The sequence below is a fragment of the Phycomyces blakesleeanus genome (assembly GCF_001638985.1).
Source record: "Phycomyces blakesleeanus NRRL 1555(-) unplaced genomic scaffold PHYBLscaffold_2, whole genome shotgun sequence".
Classification (NCBI taxonomy): domain Eukaryota; kingdom Fungi; phylum Mucoromycota; class Mucoromycetes; order Mucorales; family Phycomycetaceae; genus Phycomyces; species Phycomyces blakesleeanus.
In genome coordinates, this window is record NW_017265135.1 from 3,001,692 (window position 1) to 3,018,193 (window position 16,502).

A 16,502-nucleotide genomic window follows, 5' to 3' on the forward strand; every position below is an offset into this window, starting at 1 on the left:
AAAAAGAAAAAAGAAAAGAAAAGAAATTAACACGGCAGAGAACGAGTCACATACTTAGAAAATCAAAATTAACATTAACATTAACATTAACATTAACATTAACATTAACATTAAAATTAAAATAAAATTAGGCCTTGGTTTTCTAGAATGGTCAAAATTCATTAGAAAACACAAAATTCCTTTAGCTTAAAGGATGTCCTTGTATTGCTACATTTTCTTTAGATAATAAAGTTCAATGGATTGCGTGTTCATGTAACCATTCTTATTTTGAAATAGCATACACACATGTATTTGTACAATTTTTTTTTCAATTGAATATATCTATTAAGCTATTGATGCGTGCAAGGATCTGGGCTTTCTCATGAGTGTAGTACAGTGCAAAATTGACAGGCTGTTTGAGGCGAAGGTCATTCATCGTGACCCGTTCAATAAGATGCTTCATCTGGGCTGCTATTCTGCTCCCCTTTTTTGTCTCAAATGGTCTGCCGCGAAGAGTCAGTCCAGATACATATCCAATCCCAAACGTTGGTCCAAGAGACACAATCATAGAAACCCTGGAACCCTTGTATTCAACTGGTTTTTTGTTATTGATTTCCAAGTGCAGATTGTGGACACAATGCACAGCCTGCATGTGTGCGGTAAAGAACATCTTTGGATCCTCATGATTATTCATGTCGCCAATCGCGTAAATGTTTGTCGTGCCATTGACGTGCAAAAAAGGATCAATCTTGACGTAACCTTTGCTGTTCAGCCAGTCCGAGTGTGACCCTGCCAAAAAGTGCGTGTTTGGCTTGATACCAATAGCATTATAAACCAAATCGCCCGTGATTTGTGTGTGCGTCTTGTCGGTCTCATAATGATATTTCCCGTCCGCATCTGGTTTTGCATTGTTGTCAACAGGGCTGGCGTGTTCTCCACAGATAAGATGAATCGGCCTAGTGTTCTCGATAATCGTCTGACAGTGTTTTCCCAAACTGGATGGTGCGCTTTTTAGAACGTAGTCCTGGCTGTTGACGAGAGTGATGGTCTTGGTCGGTGATCTGTGGGCGATCTCGGTTGCAATTTCTACACCAACAGGTCCACCACCAATGCAAATGATTTCCTTGGCTTCCTGATATCGTTTTCTTTGGGCCGTCAGGTAATCGATTCTCTGTCCCAATTCGATCGTCTCTGAATCATCGCCACCAGCATCGCCACCATCACCATCACTGCCACCGAGATTGCTTAATTTCCAGGGTGCCGCGTAACTTGATCCAGTACACAAGATAGCATAATCAAATTCTATCTCTTGACTGTCATGCAATACCACTTTTACAAAAAGGCAACAAGAGAAAAAAAATAGTTTATTGATTTATTATTTGGATGGTTAAATTAATATGCGAGGGTAATTGGGCTGCTTCCAAGTGAAAACAGATAGTAATAATGATAATAATTACCTTTGTTGTCCTTTATATCTTCTATCCTTCCCAGTATAAAAGTGATGCCAAGGGGTTTGAGAAGACTTTCATAAGTAGCAGTTATTTTGCCATAGTGTTCAAGGAACTTTTGTTCAGTTGGCTCGTACAAAACAGAGCATAAGCCAGGAGTGTATTCGTAGAAAGACTATGCTTTTTGTTTTATTATTATTACGAAATTGGGTCTCATGCTTACTTTACTATCGACAAGAGTAATCTCCATCTTATCCTTGTCTTTGTGACACCCAAGATTCATGGCAGCCAGAATACCTGCTGCTCCACCACCAACAATAATAATCTTCTTCTTCAAGTCAGTCATGAAAAGAGAAGAAAATAAGGAAGAGGAGAAAAGGGAAGAGAAGAGAAGAAAAGCTAAAAGAAAAAAAGAAAAAAAAAGTTATTATTACATGATAATAGTCGTGGCTTGTAAGATAGCTAGTACACACGCTAATCTATCAATAGTTCAAAAAAAAAAAAAGAAATATTGATATATCAGAAATTAAAATCGATTGATTCTTGTCATATAATTTTATGCTTGAATTTTTTTTGTAGTGCGTTTATTGAGGGCATTATAGACCCGATCTGATTTATTTCTATTCTATTACAAAATTTCTGTTTTACTTTTTGCACATGCCTGTGATTTGAAATTGTAATGTTCTTTTATTCTTCTTTCTTTTATATTGTAACTAAGATATTTATATGTGCTTGTGTGTGCCATTGTGTAGCATATTTCGATAACCAAAAGAAGAAGAAGAAGAAGAAGAAGAAGAATAAGAATGAATTGGTACACACAATTCTTATTGGTTAGTATTGTCAATTGAATCAGTGTCGTTAAAAAAGAACTGTATGCTAAATATTATAATTGTCAAGGCATATATTTCGATCTAGAATGGGGGTCAAAACAATAAGAAGAATATATATAAAGAGAACAATGATTGGCCACAATTGATTCTTAAATATTTAGAAATTGTTTTATAACAAATAAATTAAATAGAGTTCAAGTATATAAATATATGTACTTTGGATACAACATAAGAAATATTACAAAAGTATCGATACTAATACGAGTATTTAATGTAGACATTGGTTATCTGAAAACATATAGCTAAATTAGATCATTCTGAATATTCTATTAAAAATATCCTTCTATATCTGGCTGTAGACAATACACATGTCTGTCAAGATTTCAGAGTGACTTTAGATGGTGTAAGCAACAACCAGGCCACTCAAATTTGCGTTCAAAGATTTAAATGTACCTTTTACGATCAAATTCAAAAGTTCCAAAGAAGAAATCAAGAAAAGAAAGAAAAAGATCGATATTGATAAACATATTGTAGGTTGCACATACTGTAATAAATATCAATCTCCAAGACCATTACTCATACAACCTCTTTACCCCCACCCCCTTTATTCAAACAAGAATGAGAGTTCATTTCAAGAAATATATAGTAATGCCAATGACAATGACAATGACAATGATAGTGGTAATGATATTGATAATTGATAATTAATAATTTATAATAAAGAATAATATGATAACAGATAAATAGATAAATAAATAAATAAATAAAAGAAGAAGAAGAAGAGGAAGAAGAAGAAGAAAGGTGTTGTAAAAATAAACACAACAGGGTAGAATAGAAATAAATGTAAATACTCCTTGCATAACACTGCATATTATCGATTACAATGGGACCACCTTATGTGTATTTAACCATATTTATATTGGATACAAGATAATAATAATAATAATAATAAGACAAGGAGCACCGAACCAAAACCAGTTAACTAATGTGACAAACTAATCATTGCATTTCTTGTTAAGTGACATGGCATTCTTTAATCGTATCGACAGGTTTTTTCCTTTGAGAGCTGACTTGAGCTGGTCTTTTCGAAAGCCCTTTTTGCGCACCGAGAGTAAGGAAGTAGAAACAGATGGCAGGATAAGGTCAGCAGAGAGGACATAATCGGATCCATTTGTATAACTGGAGTGCTGGTTAGATTCAGATTTCTCTAGATCCGGTATCGTGTCTCGGGAATTGCATATCGAAATACGTCGGGCCAAAGCACCAAGGCTCCGGGCTCGCATCAGCAGGTTGGATTCTTTTCTGGGAAATGATGTCTGAGGAGTGTTTGGACCACCAACTGTCTGAAGACTCAGTCGGCTCATTGGTTTCTTCAAGCTAGGCAATATTTCGTCATGCAGAACGGACGGAACCGAACCTAATGTATTGTATTCTTTATCAATGGATGACATAGCCAGCTGTGTCTTGTATATTCCTTTTGATAATGATGATAATGATAATGAGGCAGCTAATGATGGTGATGATGGTTGGGCTGGTGATGATAATCGTGCTGGTACGGGTGAATATGCCAATGAAGATGAAGATAGTGATGAAGATGAAGACACGGTAGAATTAGAAGAGAACGATGTCGAGGATGAGGACGATGAAGGTGGGGACGAGTAAGCCGGAACGCCACACATTGGCTTTTCTGAAATGAGTTTCTGGGAATCCTCTTTCAAGATATGGACCTTATGGCCGACTTGAAAGTCTAGTTTGGCATCATGAGCAGTTTCTTCTGAAATATCTTTTAGTATGTCTTGGACTCCTTCTCTTTTGAATTCCAGGATCTCCTTTTCTGCCGTCTCTTCTCTATTCAATTTTTCGTCAATTGTCTCCGCGATCACTTTAGAAGCCTTGTGTTCCAAAGCATTATCTTTAATCTTTTCAAAACCACTGCCATTATTGGTATTGGTATTGGTATTCTGGTCAAATTCTTCGGCAAGGTAGTCTGTAATATAGTCCATGATTTGTTCCATGATATTCTCTGTAGCCACTTTTTTAGGCTGTTCGTCTATTCTTGGCTTGTCTTGATTTAAATCCATGGTGATGTCCTCAAAATCCCCCTGATTTTTATGCTCAGGGACTGTTCCAGTTAATTGTCTAGAGCTCTCATTGGTGTTATGTTGTAGAAACTCTTGTTTGATACCACCACAAACAGGATCTGTGTTTTCGAAATCTTCTTTGGGTTCAGGAACCACAAGAATAGCCGGGAAGGTAGAAATATTGCTTAGACTTTCTGTTGGATGAACCAGAGCATTAGGAATTGCTGTATATCATATAATTATTAGTATCATTGACATTTGTATCATGATAGATAAAGAATGATTGATAAATACACACAAAAACACGCATATCTTTAAAGATGTAATTTATGTTTGCTTTTGCTTTTTGTTTTTAAAAAGTATATATAACTTGCCTGTATCAATTCGTTCAGTTGGTTGGAAAAATGGTACTTGAGGACTCGTGGGTTCCTTGCTAAACAATGGCTCCTGAACATGAACATGAACATTGTCATGAACATGAATAGATACTGGTCGTGATTGTGATAATGATCTTTGTAGAGTAGACTTGACATATCTAGGGTGGGTCCAGACGGACTGTAGTTGGAGAATACCACTGACACGAAGCATCTTATAATGGGAGTAAGGTTGAGAAAAATGGGTAGAATATAAAGTAGAGCACTGAATCAACTACAACAACAATAATAATAGAAAAATAGAACAGAGCAAGTAGGGGGAGAGAGCAAAAGAGAAGGGGGATTTATATGGTATACTATCTGCACTTTTGTTGCTGTTGAGCAGATGACCTTTGGAGGCAGTCAAGGCTTGATTTAAAGTGTATACATCTATACATCTATATATAAATCTGTATGCCTCTAAATATATATATATATATATAAATGTATGTATGTATGTATGTATGTATAGTGTGATGTGCGCCTAATAACAATATGCCTGGGCTTCCTTTGTAAACTATAGATGTAAATACCTCTTGTTTTGCTTCCGGCTCTGTCACTACCTAGACACACTTGTATTTGGATTCTTTATCTTGGTCAATCATATCCTAAATCTTCTTACTATCATGATTGCTTGTGATTCTGATACGATAGCATTTAATGACTGAATTCTGTAGTTGTAGATTAGATCCATAAAGTATTATGATTATTGTTGTTTTCTGTTATTGTTGATGCGAAGCACAACCGCTTTCCATATATTAGAATAGTGCCGCAAAAACATCAACAAAACAAAAGGGTCACGATGAACCATCACATAACCAAAGAAATAACAAATCTGTAGGTATCTAAATCGTACCACACTAATTTATCCGAATCCACAATAAGCACAAATAGACTATACGCTTATACCAAAATTTAAACCACAATGGTAAGGAAACGAATACGCGAATGAGTGAATGAATGAATGAGCATATTTACAAGCTCAAGCCTATAATCTCTATCTCTCTCTGTCTTTATTTTTAAATAGCAATATCAATAGCGATAATAACCAAATACAAAATATAGGATTATATTCAAATAGTAATAGTAACCAGGATAGCAATATAGATACATATGTTTAACCTTGGCTTAAAATTTAGGATATTTAGTTTGGTCCAAGCTTAATGTTGAACAAGATGTGCTACTCAATATCACTAGAATAAATATTATGAAGACTTCATTTAATATACTAAATAAACTACATCCTTAAATTCATCCCGAAAAATTTTAAAATCAACAAAGCAAAGCAAAGCAAAGCAAAGCAAAGCAAAACAAACCAAACCAAGTACTACTATAATAACAGCAGACGAGGAAGCTATTCAAGTGTTTCAAGCTAGCATAGGTTAAATCAATTTGCTACCACGAATCATGTGAGCGATATATTTTCTTATTTGGATTAAAGCAAAACCCAAACTCAAACTCAAAATAATAATAGTAATAATACTAATACTAATACTAATACTTGGTTAGGTTCAATATTGTGGTCTCTCAAAAGGAAAGATAAAATAGACAATAATGTCTTTACCTGAGTACGATCCGGATCCCACAAGAGCACAACGCGAAATATGGGAAGAGTGAGTATGTCAATAAATAAATAAACAAACCAATACACAGTTTTAAACTTACCCTATCATCACAGTGAGCAGAATAAGCTGCGGGATCGGATTGAATTGCAAGACAATGTCAGTTTCGATCCCATCAGTCTCGAGAATTTGAATCTTGTGGGTGGAGTAGATGTCAGCTTTCGAGAGAATGATGAGGTACATGCAGTAGCATGTCTTGTTGTGATGTCATTTCCAGATTGCAAAGTAAGATTTTTCTTTTTATTTATATACATATATGTATATACATACAAATAAACAAACAAAGTAAAATAAAAGAATCTGCTCAATATACTAACAACTAAACAAACAAGACAGTCTACACTGCCTTCCTTGAGACAAAGCTCCACCTGCCTTATATACCCGGCTTTCTAGCCTTTCGTGAAGCTGAACCTATTCTCAAACTCCTCTCTGACCTCAAAGAACAATCTCCCGAATTGTTTCCGCAATTGATTTTGGTAGATGGTAACGGCCGACTGCATCCCAGAATGTGTGGAATAGCCTGCCATGTAGGAGTTTTGGCCGATTTGCCTACTCTTGGAGTAGGAAAGAACTTTTTGGTGATTGAATCTGAAGGACCTTTACTGCAGATGAGCGTAAAAAAGACATGCCAGCAGGAACTAAAGACATGTGGGGATCGATTAGATCTGGTGGGCACTTCTGGAACTATATATGGGGCAGCATTGAGGGCCACAGCTAGTTCAACGAATCCAATATTTGTCAGCCAAGGCCATCGAATTAGTCTAGATACTGCAATTAGAGTAGTTTTAGCTACCTGTCAGTACAGAGTACCAGAGCCTATTCGACAAGCAGACAAATTGAGCCGATCATATATCCATACTCACAAAATTCAATGATTAATTAGAGTGCCTTTTCTTTTATATATAAAAAGGAATAAAAGGATAGCTTAATTCTTATTACCATTATGTGTGTTTGTTAGGTGTTTTTGGATTGCCCTACAATGTGTATTTGATTTGATTTGATATGTCTTTTCTTTCTTTATTGGATTTTGCACTCAAGATTGGCACTAATGCCTCATTCTAATTATCTTTGATCGACATAATTCACTATAAACGTGTATAGTATTATCATCACTAATTGAGATTACCAGGAGATACCCCAGGATTTTTGAGGAAATTTAGCTGGAGACATTGACACACAAAAAATATTTATTTTGGATCTTTTGGGGTTTTACAGTAATATGATGTACAAAAGCCAAGCTAAAGATTATCCTGACACATGTGTACTATGATCAAGGGAAGATAAATTAAGGTTGATTTCAAATAGGATAAAATCATAAAATCTAATAAAAAAATCGAAGCAATGTAATGTAGTGTAGTGTAGTGTAGTGTAGTGTAGTGTAGTGCATTGTTCTGTGAATGAATATAATATAGATATATAAATATACGTATATTTTGTCTTGTTATTTTAAATAAATAGAAACCTGGCCAAACCATCATAGTCTGATGCGATTATTAGAGAAGAAAAGAAAACAAGAAAGAATGTCTTGTAAAATAAAATAAAATAAAAAAATCCAAGGAATGGGACGATGGGTTATAGTTTTCAAAGGGGGTTGTACATACAAATAAAGAAAAATTCAAAGCAATTTTTCGATTCTGGAGGGTTATACATAAATATACATAAATATACATAAATGTACATGATTGTACATGACTGTACATGATTGTACATGCCTGTACATGAATATACATATACATATATATATATCGATTTGCAGAAAATACAGGTGGAAGATATTCAAGTTTCAATTGCTCTGTGCGAATTGTAAATATATTATGTATACATATAATACTAATAATTACTATAAAGGCAATAGAAATAATAAGAATAATTATAATTATAATGGCGGTAAAAATACTAATAAAATAATAATGGTAAAAATCCTAATAATATTAATAATGATAAGGGTAATAATAATGGCAATAATAGTAATAGTAATAATGCAGATGTGTATTTAAATTACTTATAGCTATCTAAAGACTAACTTGCAAAAAGTCCAATTGATCCAATTCAAATGTTCTAGGTGGTTTTTTAGAAAGAAAACATTTATACGCGGACCATGGCTTGTTTATTATACAAAAGATTCTACTAGGGATAGAAATGGTTTTGCATATACCAAAAAAGAAAAGAAAAGTCAGATTTAGGGACCTCTTTAATAAGAACCTAATGTCAAGACCCTTAAAGAGTAATAAAAGACTATATATTAACAAGGGTATCAGCCAAAAACAAAAAAAAACGCATCATTTTATAAGCCCTTAAAAGTAATAACAATAAAAAAAATATTAAAAAATAAAGGAAAAAGGAATTAATTAGGATAGATCATCGATAATTGAATGATGATTCTATGAATTTCAAGATTTATATATATATATATATATATATATATATTTGCATTTCTACACACAATTTTCTACTTCTGTATATATTGTTAACACATTAAAACGCTGTACAATATGTAGTATGTAATAGAAATAAAATAAAAGCGCAAAAAAAAGTCAAGATCCACGACAGAATTACCTATAAGAAGAGCAATAACAAATATAAGCAAGACAACAACAACAGATCTCAAAAAGATAGAAAAGAAGTGTATGATTTCAAGTCTCGTTAGCTATTCACTTCTTTCTTTCTTTTTTTTTCGCTGATTTGTAAGTGGGCTGTAAATCGTATTGATCATATTAAAAACCACCTTATTCAAGAAACAAATCCAATTATATGGTCTAACTTGTTTGTCTGTGGGTGTGTTTTATGAGAATGTGTTTTTAAGAATGAAGCAAAGAAAATATCCTCGGGTAATGATCTTACCATGATGTGGAGCATGTCTCTAATATTCTCCATACCCTCAAAGCCATGCAGTATATTATTTGCTTTTTTTTGGGGGGAGGGATCTTCTCTTTCTTCTCATCTTTCTGTCTTTTCTTTTATTATTCTTTTTATTTGCTACTAAAGTCTAACTCCTCATATTCTTATTCTTATTCTTACTCTTACCCTTTGTCCTTAATTATTTATTTATTTATTTATTTCTTTTATTCTATTCTATCAGTACTTTTTTTTCTTATTACCAGAACATACGTGCCAACAAGCTGTGCTAACCAAAGATCTTTACAGCTTTTCTCCCTCTCTATCTTCTTCTGGATTTATCAATGCCTCGAGAAGTCCTGTCTAGTTGGACGCTACCGTTCAAGATCCTCTATTCCGTAGTCATCTCATGCATATTTGTTGTTCCAGCAATTGTGGGGTATGCTTTGCAGCTTCACATCACGAGCTACTCTTTTTGGGCCCTAGGAATATACGGAACTGTTGTCTTTAGCTTTATCCTTCTTCAGTTGATCTTTGCTACTCTCAATCGCTGCTTCATATATCGCTACAAAAGGAATGCTCCAAGTCTCGTCTCACGGCGCCTAGTCAATGCGAGCGCACAGGAAACAATAGTCGAAAAAGACCTCACCGACCAGCAAATCATCAAGCCTGGGTCACTTGCAGAACATGAGATTTCTGAAAAGGTAGAGATCACTGTCACCGATGACTTCAAGGAGCGGCCGGCAACTCACATCGGTCTGGCTGTGGTGGGTTACCGCGAAGACGACACGTTGTTCTCTCAGTGCCTCGAGTCAATACAGCAATTGAAGTATCCAGATCCTATCAAGATTGTCGTCGTAATAGACGGAAACGAAGAGCAAGATCGTGAAATGGCCACCCTGTTTCAAAAGGCCTTTCCTGGCTGCCCTATCATCAGTCTTGAACATCTGTTATCAGAAACCCCAGTGTACGACCTCAGCAACCCTTCTGTACCATCTTCCGAAGAGACTGTCAAAGAACAAGTCCGGCCCATGACAGACGAAGAGCTCTTGCAATCAACATTTCTTCCAACCGACACCTGTGCCGTGTGCTACATGCAGCCTCACCGTGGAAAGCGACATGCGATGTATACAGCCTTTAGAGTATTGATGGCAGCCGGATGCGAGGCTGTCATGACAACCGATTCGGACACAAAATTTGACTCTAGTGCGCTGCTGGAACTCGAGCAGGCTCTTTATTGGTACCCAAATATCGGTGCGTCTGCTGGTGATGTGCGAATCTGGAATAATAGGGACAGCTTGTTGTCTTTTATGTCTTCACTGCGATACTGGATGGCGTTTAATATCGAAAGAGCCGCCCAAAGTATACATCGTTGCGTTACCTGCGTATCTGGTCCGATGGGATTGTACAAATCCAGCGTTCTAAAAGACATAATCGATCCCTGGATTAAGCAGCGTTTCTTGGGTATGGAGTGCACATATGGCGATGATAGGTAAAAAATAAATAAAATAAAATAAAATAAAATAAAATTAAAATAAAATTAAAATTAAAATGAAAATGAAAAGAGGGAAAAAGAATAAGTTTTAAAAGCAACAAGGAGGGAAGAGAGTTTTGAACGTATTCACAAATATATACATATATCTACATATCTACATACATACATATATCTACATACTACATGAATTTACATACATATTACATACATATTACATACATACATATATATATATACATATGTATATCTATATATCTATATATGTAAATGTAAATGTATGTAAATGTGTGTAAATTCATGTAGTATGTAAATTTATGTAAATTTATGTAAATTTGTTATTAGTATTTGTTATTATTATTTTATTTTTACTATTATTTCTTCTTCTTTTTTTTTCTTTCTCTCTTTTATCATCATCAACAACGAAATCACTGTTATTCAGGCACTTGACAAACCGGGTCTTGATGGGTGGACATCGAGTGGTTTTTACTCACCTAGCGTTCTGCGAAACAGAAACACCTACCGAGTTTTTACGATGGTTCAAGCAGCAGACACGGTGGTCAAAGAGTTTCTATCGCGAGTTGCTCTGGAACGTCCAGAGCCTACATAAACACAGTCCGTGGATGGCAGCCGAGTTGTTTTATCAGGGTCTCTATCCATTTGTTCTCCTGTTTTCGATTCTGTACATCTTGTGGGCCCATGCACCTATTGTTCTTGCAATCTGGTTAATATCGCTGTTTGTCATTGCTTCTATCAAGACGCTATATTCACTGGTTGTCTCGCAATCATTGGGATTCCTGGCCTTTCCTTTTTATTCGGTCTACTACCTCCTTGGCCTGGTGCCAGCCAAAATATGGGCTCTTGTATCACTCTGGGATGTTGGCTGGGGAACAAGTGCGAGATCTGTAGCCGAGAGAAAGCGGGAAAACGTATTCTTGTATCGAGTCAAGGAAGCTTTGCCAGTAATAATCTGGATTACCATAATTGTGGCTGGTATTACTTACAACCTTGTTACTTTCTTTACCAGCCCACAGCAAACCCAGGCAGGGGTCTTGGACCCGACCAGCATCGTGTTTTATCCAAATCCTTATTACACCAGTGGTGTATAATACTCCACCAATACACACACGCCATCACCGCCATCATCACACCATCACACCATCACACAATCGCACCCTTTTACTCAATATTACTTACTCACCCACCCTTGCTTTTTTTTTCTTCTTCTCTTTCTCTCTCCTCCCTTTCCTCCAAAAAAAAAACTAGTGTATAAAGTATAATTCACACTAGTATATATTTCTTTATCTATTCACTACAAGTATACATGCACAACTGTTTGTACATGTGAATCTAGACTAAACTTCTTGTAAAAATATATATATATATATATATTATATTATATTATATTATATTATATTATATTAAACTCATTCGATTTCTCAACAAATGGTAATAATGCTAATAATACTACTAATAGTACAGGTTTAATAGCCTAGTTACCTATAGGTCTTAAAAGAGGTGTTGTTTATTCAAAATAAATAAATAAATAAATTAAAGTATGGGGGTCCTTGATTAACCTTAAGTTAATTTGACTTTTTCTTCTTCTTATTCACTTTGACAATATATTATTCTTAATATAATCCTTTTCATTTATCCACAGCAAATACAATATATATATAAAAAGAGAAAGTACTGCGCAACTTTTCCCTTTAAAATCTAAAGATGGACTTATTCCTGAACACAGAAAATCAAATAGATATACGTATATATCACCAATTTAGATCATTTATTGCGCATCTTTACATAAATCAGGTCTATTCAGAGTGAGCCTATTATGCACTGTATTTAGTCAAAGGTATTCAATATAGTCACGAAACATATACACAAACACATAGAGTGAGAGAGAGAGAGAGAGAGAGAGAGAGAGAGAGATAATAAGATAGACAAAATCCACCAAAAGGTCCATTATGCTCATCACATAATTTAAATACATTTATTAAAGAAAAAATTTACAAAGGAAATGAAGGTCGCTTAAAAAAAAAAGAGGAGAATAATAGTCATTCTCTTTGGATTTGTACATCAATCCCTCGGACATAATGCACGAAATACAAGGCTAAAATTTGTTCAATTCGTATTTCCACACATTTATTTTGAAACGCATTATTGTCCTCTCTCTTTTTCTTTTAGTAGACGTATAATAGATGGAGAAAGAAAAAGGTACATAGAGACTTTGACTGCTGTGATATATAATTACAATGATTTTAATATGGTATAAAATATTATAATTATTTTTGTATTAGCATAGAGTCTCGAGCGTGGGATGTGATCGTACTCTGGATGTGCCCCGTTTGGATCTTGGCTGGTGTTACTTTTTACTGGACCCACAATTTCAAGCCATGTTAATTGAAAAGAAAAAGTCAAAACAAAACAAAGAAACGTCTTTAAGAGATAGGATATATCCAATTATGAATAACTGCATTCAAAGCATTCAAACAAGCACTTGAACTTGCACTTGAACATATATATATATATATATAAATGTATGTACCTTTGTTCATGTGTATAAACCTATATACAAATTATATAATCAAATGTCTAAAAGTCCAGTCTTTTTCTCTACTCTTTCCCTTTCTTTTCTTCTTCCCTTTATATCCTATTTTAGTTCTTCTATACATTTTGTGTTGTTAGGTCGCACAAAACGAACAAACCAATAAGTACAAAAAATAATCCAAGACTACAAAAAGGAGGGATCGTAACACCACCCAAAAAAAATAGTGTCTTACAGTAATAACAAGTATAAAACCGGGGACACAGAAAAAGGCAATGCACGAAAGAAAGAAGAAAGAAAGAAAAAGAAAAAGAAAATGTATATAAAAGATATATATATATATAAAAATATAAAATAGAGCTTGATAGATAGATAGATAGATAAAGAGATATAAGCAATTCAAATAAAGAAAAATAAAATAGAAAAATCACAACGATACGAGAATGAAACTAAAGAGGAACACATATAAAGTACATGCGAAATAAAAGATGCTAGCAAGGAGATAACGAGAAAGCAAAAGATAATAAAAGAAATAAAGAAATAGTTAAATAGTTAAATAGATATAGTGATAGATAGATAAAATAGATAAAATAGAGATAGAACAAGTCTTGACAAAAAAATAGTAGCAATAATAATAATAATAATAGAATAGAGAATAAAGATATTAAAAGCAAAAAAAAAAAAGAATGTAAAGAAATAAAAATTATTGAGCGTAGATCTGGTTGAATCTCCAAGCAGATGCATTGGAAGACGTCTTCTTGTCAAGTAAGGTGGTCGAGAAGAGGTTGTCAGTGTCTCGCAGGAGATCCAATGTGTCGTTGCGGTAGGTGTTGTCAAAGGAGGACTGTTGTTGATGGCGTTGGTGTGGCGAAAAGACGTGAGAAGGGAAAGTGGGTTGAGGAGGGTTCATGGTTGGTTGCAACTGCTGTTGGATAGAGGAAAAGGTTGTGTAGGCAAGAGGATTGTATGGGAATGCACTATTGCTACAAAATAAGTAACAGTAAAAAAAAAGAAAGAAAGAAAGGAAAGAGAAATGAAATATAAAATATGAGTTAGTTGGGCCTTATTTTGTTTTCTTCTTCATTCTTTTTTTGTGAATATATATATATATATATATATATATAGGGTAATCTTTGAGCATATTAGTCAGCTAAATATATATAGATTCTATTATTTAGGTTTTTTTTTCTATATTTTGTTGTTGTTGATTTTTGATTTTTGATTTTTGTTGTTGAAATTGTGAGAGGCATTATTACCGTGGCAGGGTGGGTGGGACAGGCAAAGGCTTTTGTTCGGTCTGCTGGGAACGGCCCCAGGAAAGACGAATTCGGGAGTTTCCGATTTGATATCCATTCATCTCCTGAATAGCCATCTCGGCAGACTGTCTAGAGACATACTGAACGAATCCACAACCTTTACCAGTTGGTATTTTGACATAAATGATTTCGCCAAACGAGCTAAAGTACTGCTGAAGACCCTCTTCGCTGATCGGTGCAGACAGTCCTCCGACAAAGACAGTCGTGTTTGTGGGGTCCGTGAACATAAGCTGTTGCTGAAGAGGAGGTGACCGAGTAGAGGGTGAGGATGGGAGAGAGGAGGTTGGTGAAAGGGCGGGATATTGCGCATGGCCTGCACGACTGTTCTTGGGGGTGGCGACGGAGACACGGATCGGACGGGAACCGAGAAAGACGCCCTGCATCTCAACCAAAGCATGCTGTTGCTCTACTGGGTCGCTGAAACGAACAAAGCCGTATCCACGAGACATAGACGTACGTGGGTCTGTCATGATCTTAGCGGACTTGCATGAGCGATAGCGAGTTTGGAAGATGACCTACAGAATAATAAAAAGAAAAGATGAAATGAATAAATTCAAAAATAAAATAAAATAAATAAATCATAATTAATAAAATAAATCTTTGTTGACATTAGTTTGTGTTCTTACCAAAAGACCAGATTCATTGACCTCAGGACTCAGGTCACCCACAAAAATAGAGTACTCAGGCTGTCTGTCCTCACTACATTTTTTTGGTAGATTAAAAATTCACAAGAAGATTAGTCTTTCTTTTCTCTGAAATAGTGTGTGTGCGTGTGTGCGTGTGTGCGTGTGTTTTTTTTCTTGTGTTTGTGTATGTGTGTACACAAGGTTGTTGAGAATGCATTGTTACCGTCGGTCAATAAGTCCCCCTCCCGAGGCCCAATTGAGCTTAAAGGGCTTGTGAGTGTTTGGAATAAGAGCTCCGTTGTAGGTGTTCAAAGCATTAAAGGCGCTTGAAGTTGATCCAAAGTCAACAAAGGCATATCCAGCACTGGTACTAGCCAATACAAAAAAATACAAAAAATAGTAATAATATAATATATATATATATATACAATACAATATAATACAATATAATATAATAAAGGGCGCAGTTGAGTAAGAATAAGTGTGTGGAACAATACGGTTTGGTACAGTGCACTCCAGTATATTAAAGTATAGTACAGTACAGTATAGTAAAGTAAAGTACAGTACAGTACAGTACAGCGCAGTATAGTATAGTATAGTTATACCAGTTGCAGTTACATACAGTACAGTACAGTACAGTACAATCCAGTACAGTACAGTATATTGGTACAGAAAGGAATTATGATTATGATTATTTTTTTTTGATTATTATTGAGTGTACCTTGTCATTTTGTCTCGGATGACCTTGACCATGACCTTTTCATTAAGGTTGAACCACAGTTGACGAATGACTTGTTCATCCATCCATGGTTCTAATTCACCCATCCTAAACTTTCCATTTAAATAATTGATCAAAAGCATGTACTATAGTTTCGTACCACAATGTTGTCTTGCTTCCATTATCAAGAAACAAGGAAGATGGTGGAGAGAATGAGGATGAGAGTGGTTGTGTAAGGTCGTAAGGATAATCCATCATACAAAGTCAAGTCAAAAGAAATAAAAGAAAGAAAGAAAAATGAAAAATGAAAATGAAAACTGAAAAATGAACAACAACAAAAAAAAACGAGAACAAGGACAAGTAAAAGAAGAAGAAGAGGTAGAGAGAGAAAATAGGAAAGAAGCAGAAGAAGCAGAGTCAAATAATAATAATAAAAATAAAAATAATAAAAAAGGTAAAAATTTTCTGGGAAATAAAATATATATAAAAAAATATATATAAATGTGTATACAGGCGTGTATAAAAAAAATGAACCTAAATATATATATATAAAGTATAAAAAAACAGTCGAATTTAGTAATAAAAAAAAAAGAG

The 16,502-nt window shown here is 34.7% G+C and overlaps 5 protein-coding genes across 5 annotated transcripts; 2 read left to right on the plus strand and 3 right to left on the minus strand.

Moving 5' to 3' along the window:
- Positions 1-242: 242 nt before the first annotated feature.
- On the minus strand, positions 243-1,773 carry PHYBLDRAFT_185027 (hypothetical protein; the record flags this gene model as incomplete). Its single annotated transcript, XM_018439023.1, has 3 exons — positions 243-1,308; positions 1,437-1,602; positions 1,651-1,773. 3 exons carry the CDS (start codon positions 1,771-1,773, stop codon positions 308-310), a joined length of 1,290 nt encoding a protein of 429 aa, XP_018298053.1. The 3' UTR covers positions 243-307.
- A 1,479-nt stretch (positions 1,774-3,252) lies between these two features.
- On the minus strand, positions 3,253-5,445 carry PHYBLDRAFT_59058 (hypothetical protein; the record flags this gene model as incomplete). The annotated part of the gene is made up of 3 exons (XM_018440427.1): positions 3,253-4,562; positions 4,758-4,986; positions 5,374-5,445. 3 exons carry the CDS (start codon positions 5,443-5,445, stop codon positions 3,253-3,255), a joined length of 1,611 nt encoding a protein of 536 aa, XP_018298054.1.
- Positions 5,446-6,305: 860 nt separating this feature from the next.
- On the plus strand, positions 6,306-7,316 carry PHYBLDRAFT_179371 (hypothetical protein; the record flags this gene model as incomplete). Its single annotated transcript, XM_018438137.1, has 3 exons — positions 6,306-6,364; positions 6,430-6,598; positions 6,706-7,316. 3 exons carry the CDS (start codon positions 6,306-6,308, stop codon positions 7,246-7,248), a joined length of 771 nt encoding a protein of 256 aa, XP_018298055.1. The 3' UTR covers positions 7,249-7,316.
- Positions 7,317-9,552: 2,236 nt separating this feature from the next.
- On the plus strand, positions 9,553-11,809 carry PHYBLDRAFT_59060 (glycosyltransferase family 2 protein; the record flags this gene model as incomplete). The annotated part of the gene is made up of 2 exons (XM_018440428.1): positions 9,553-10,700; positions 11,143-11,809. The coding sequence occupies 2 exons, from the start codon at positions 9,553-9,555 to the stop codon at positions 11,807-11,809; spliced, it is 1,815 nt and encodes a 604-aa protein (XP_018298056.1).
- A 2,691-nt stretch (positions 11,810-14,500) lies between these two features.
- Positions 14,501-16,081, minus strand: PHYBLDRAFT_130388 (hypothetical protein; the record flags this gene model as incomplete). The annotated part of the gene is made up of 4 exons (XM_018429355.1): positions 15,912-16,081; positions 15,414-15,560; positions 15,191-15,263; positions 14,501-15,079 (listed from the first exon to the last, which is right to left on the minus strand). Exons 1-4 carry the CDS (start codon positions 16,049-16,051, stop codon positions 14,501-14,503), a joined length of 939 nt encoding a protein of 312 aa, XP_018298057.1. The 5' UTR covers positions 16,052-16,081.
- Between the last annotated feature and the right edge of the window lie 421 nt (positions 16,082-16,502).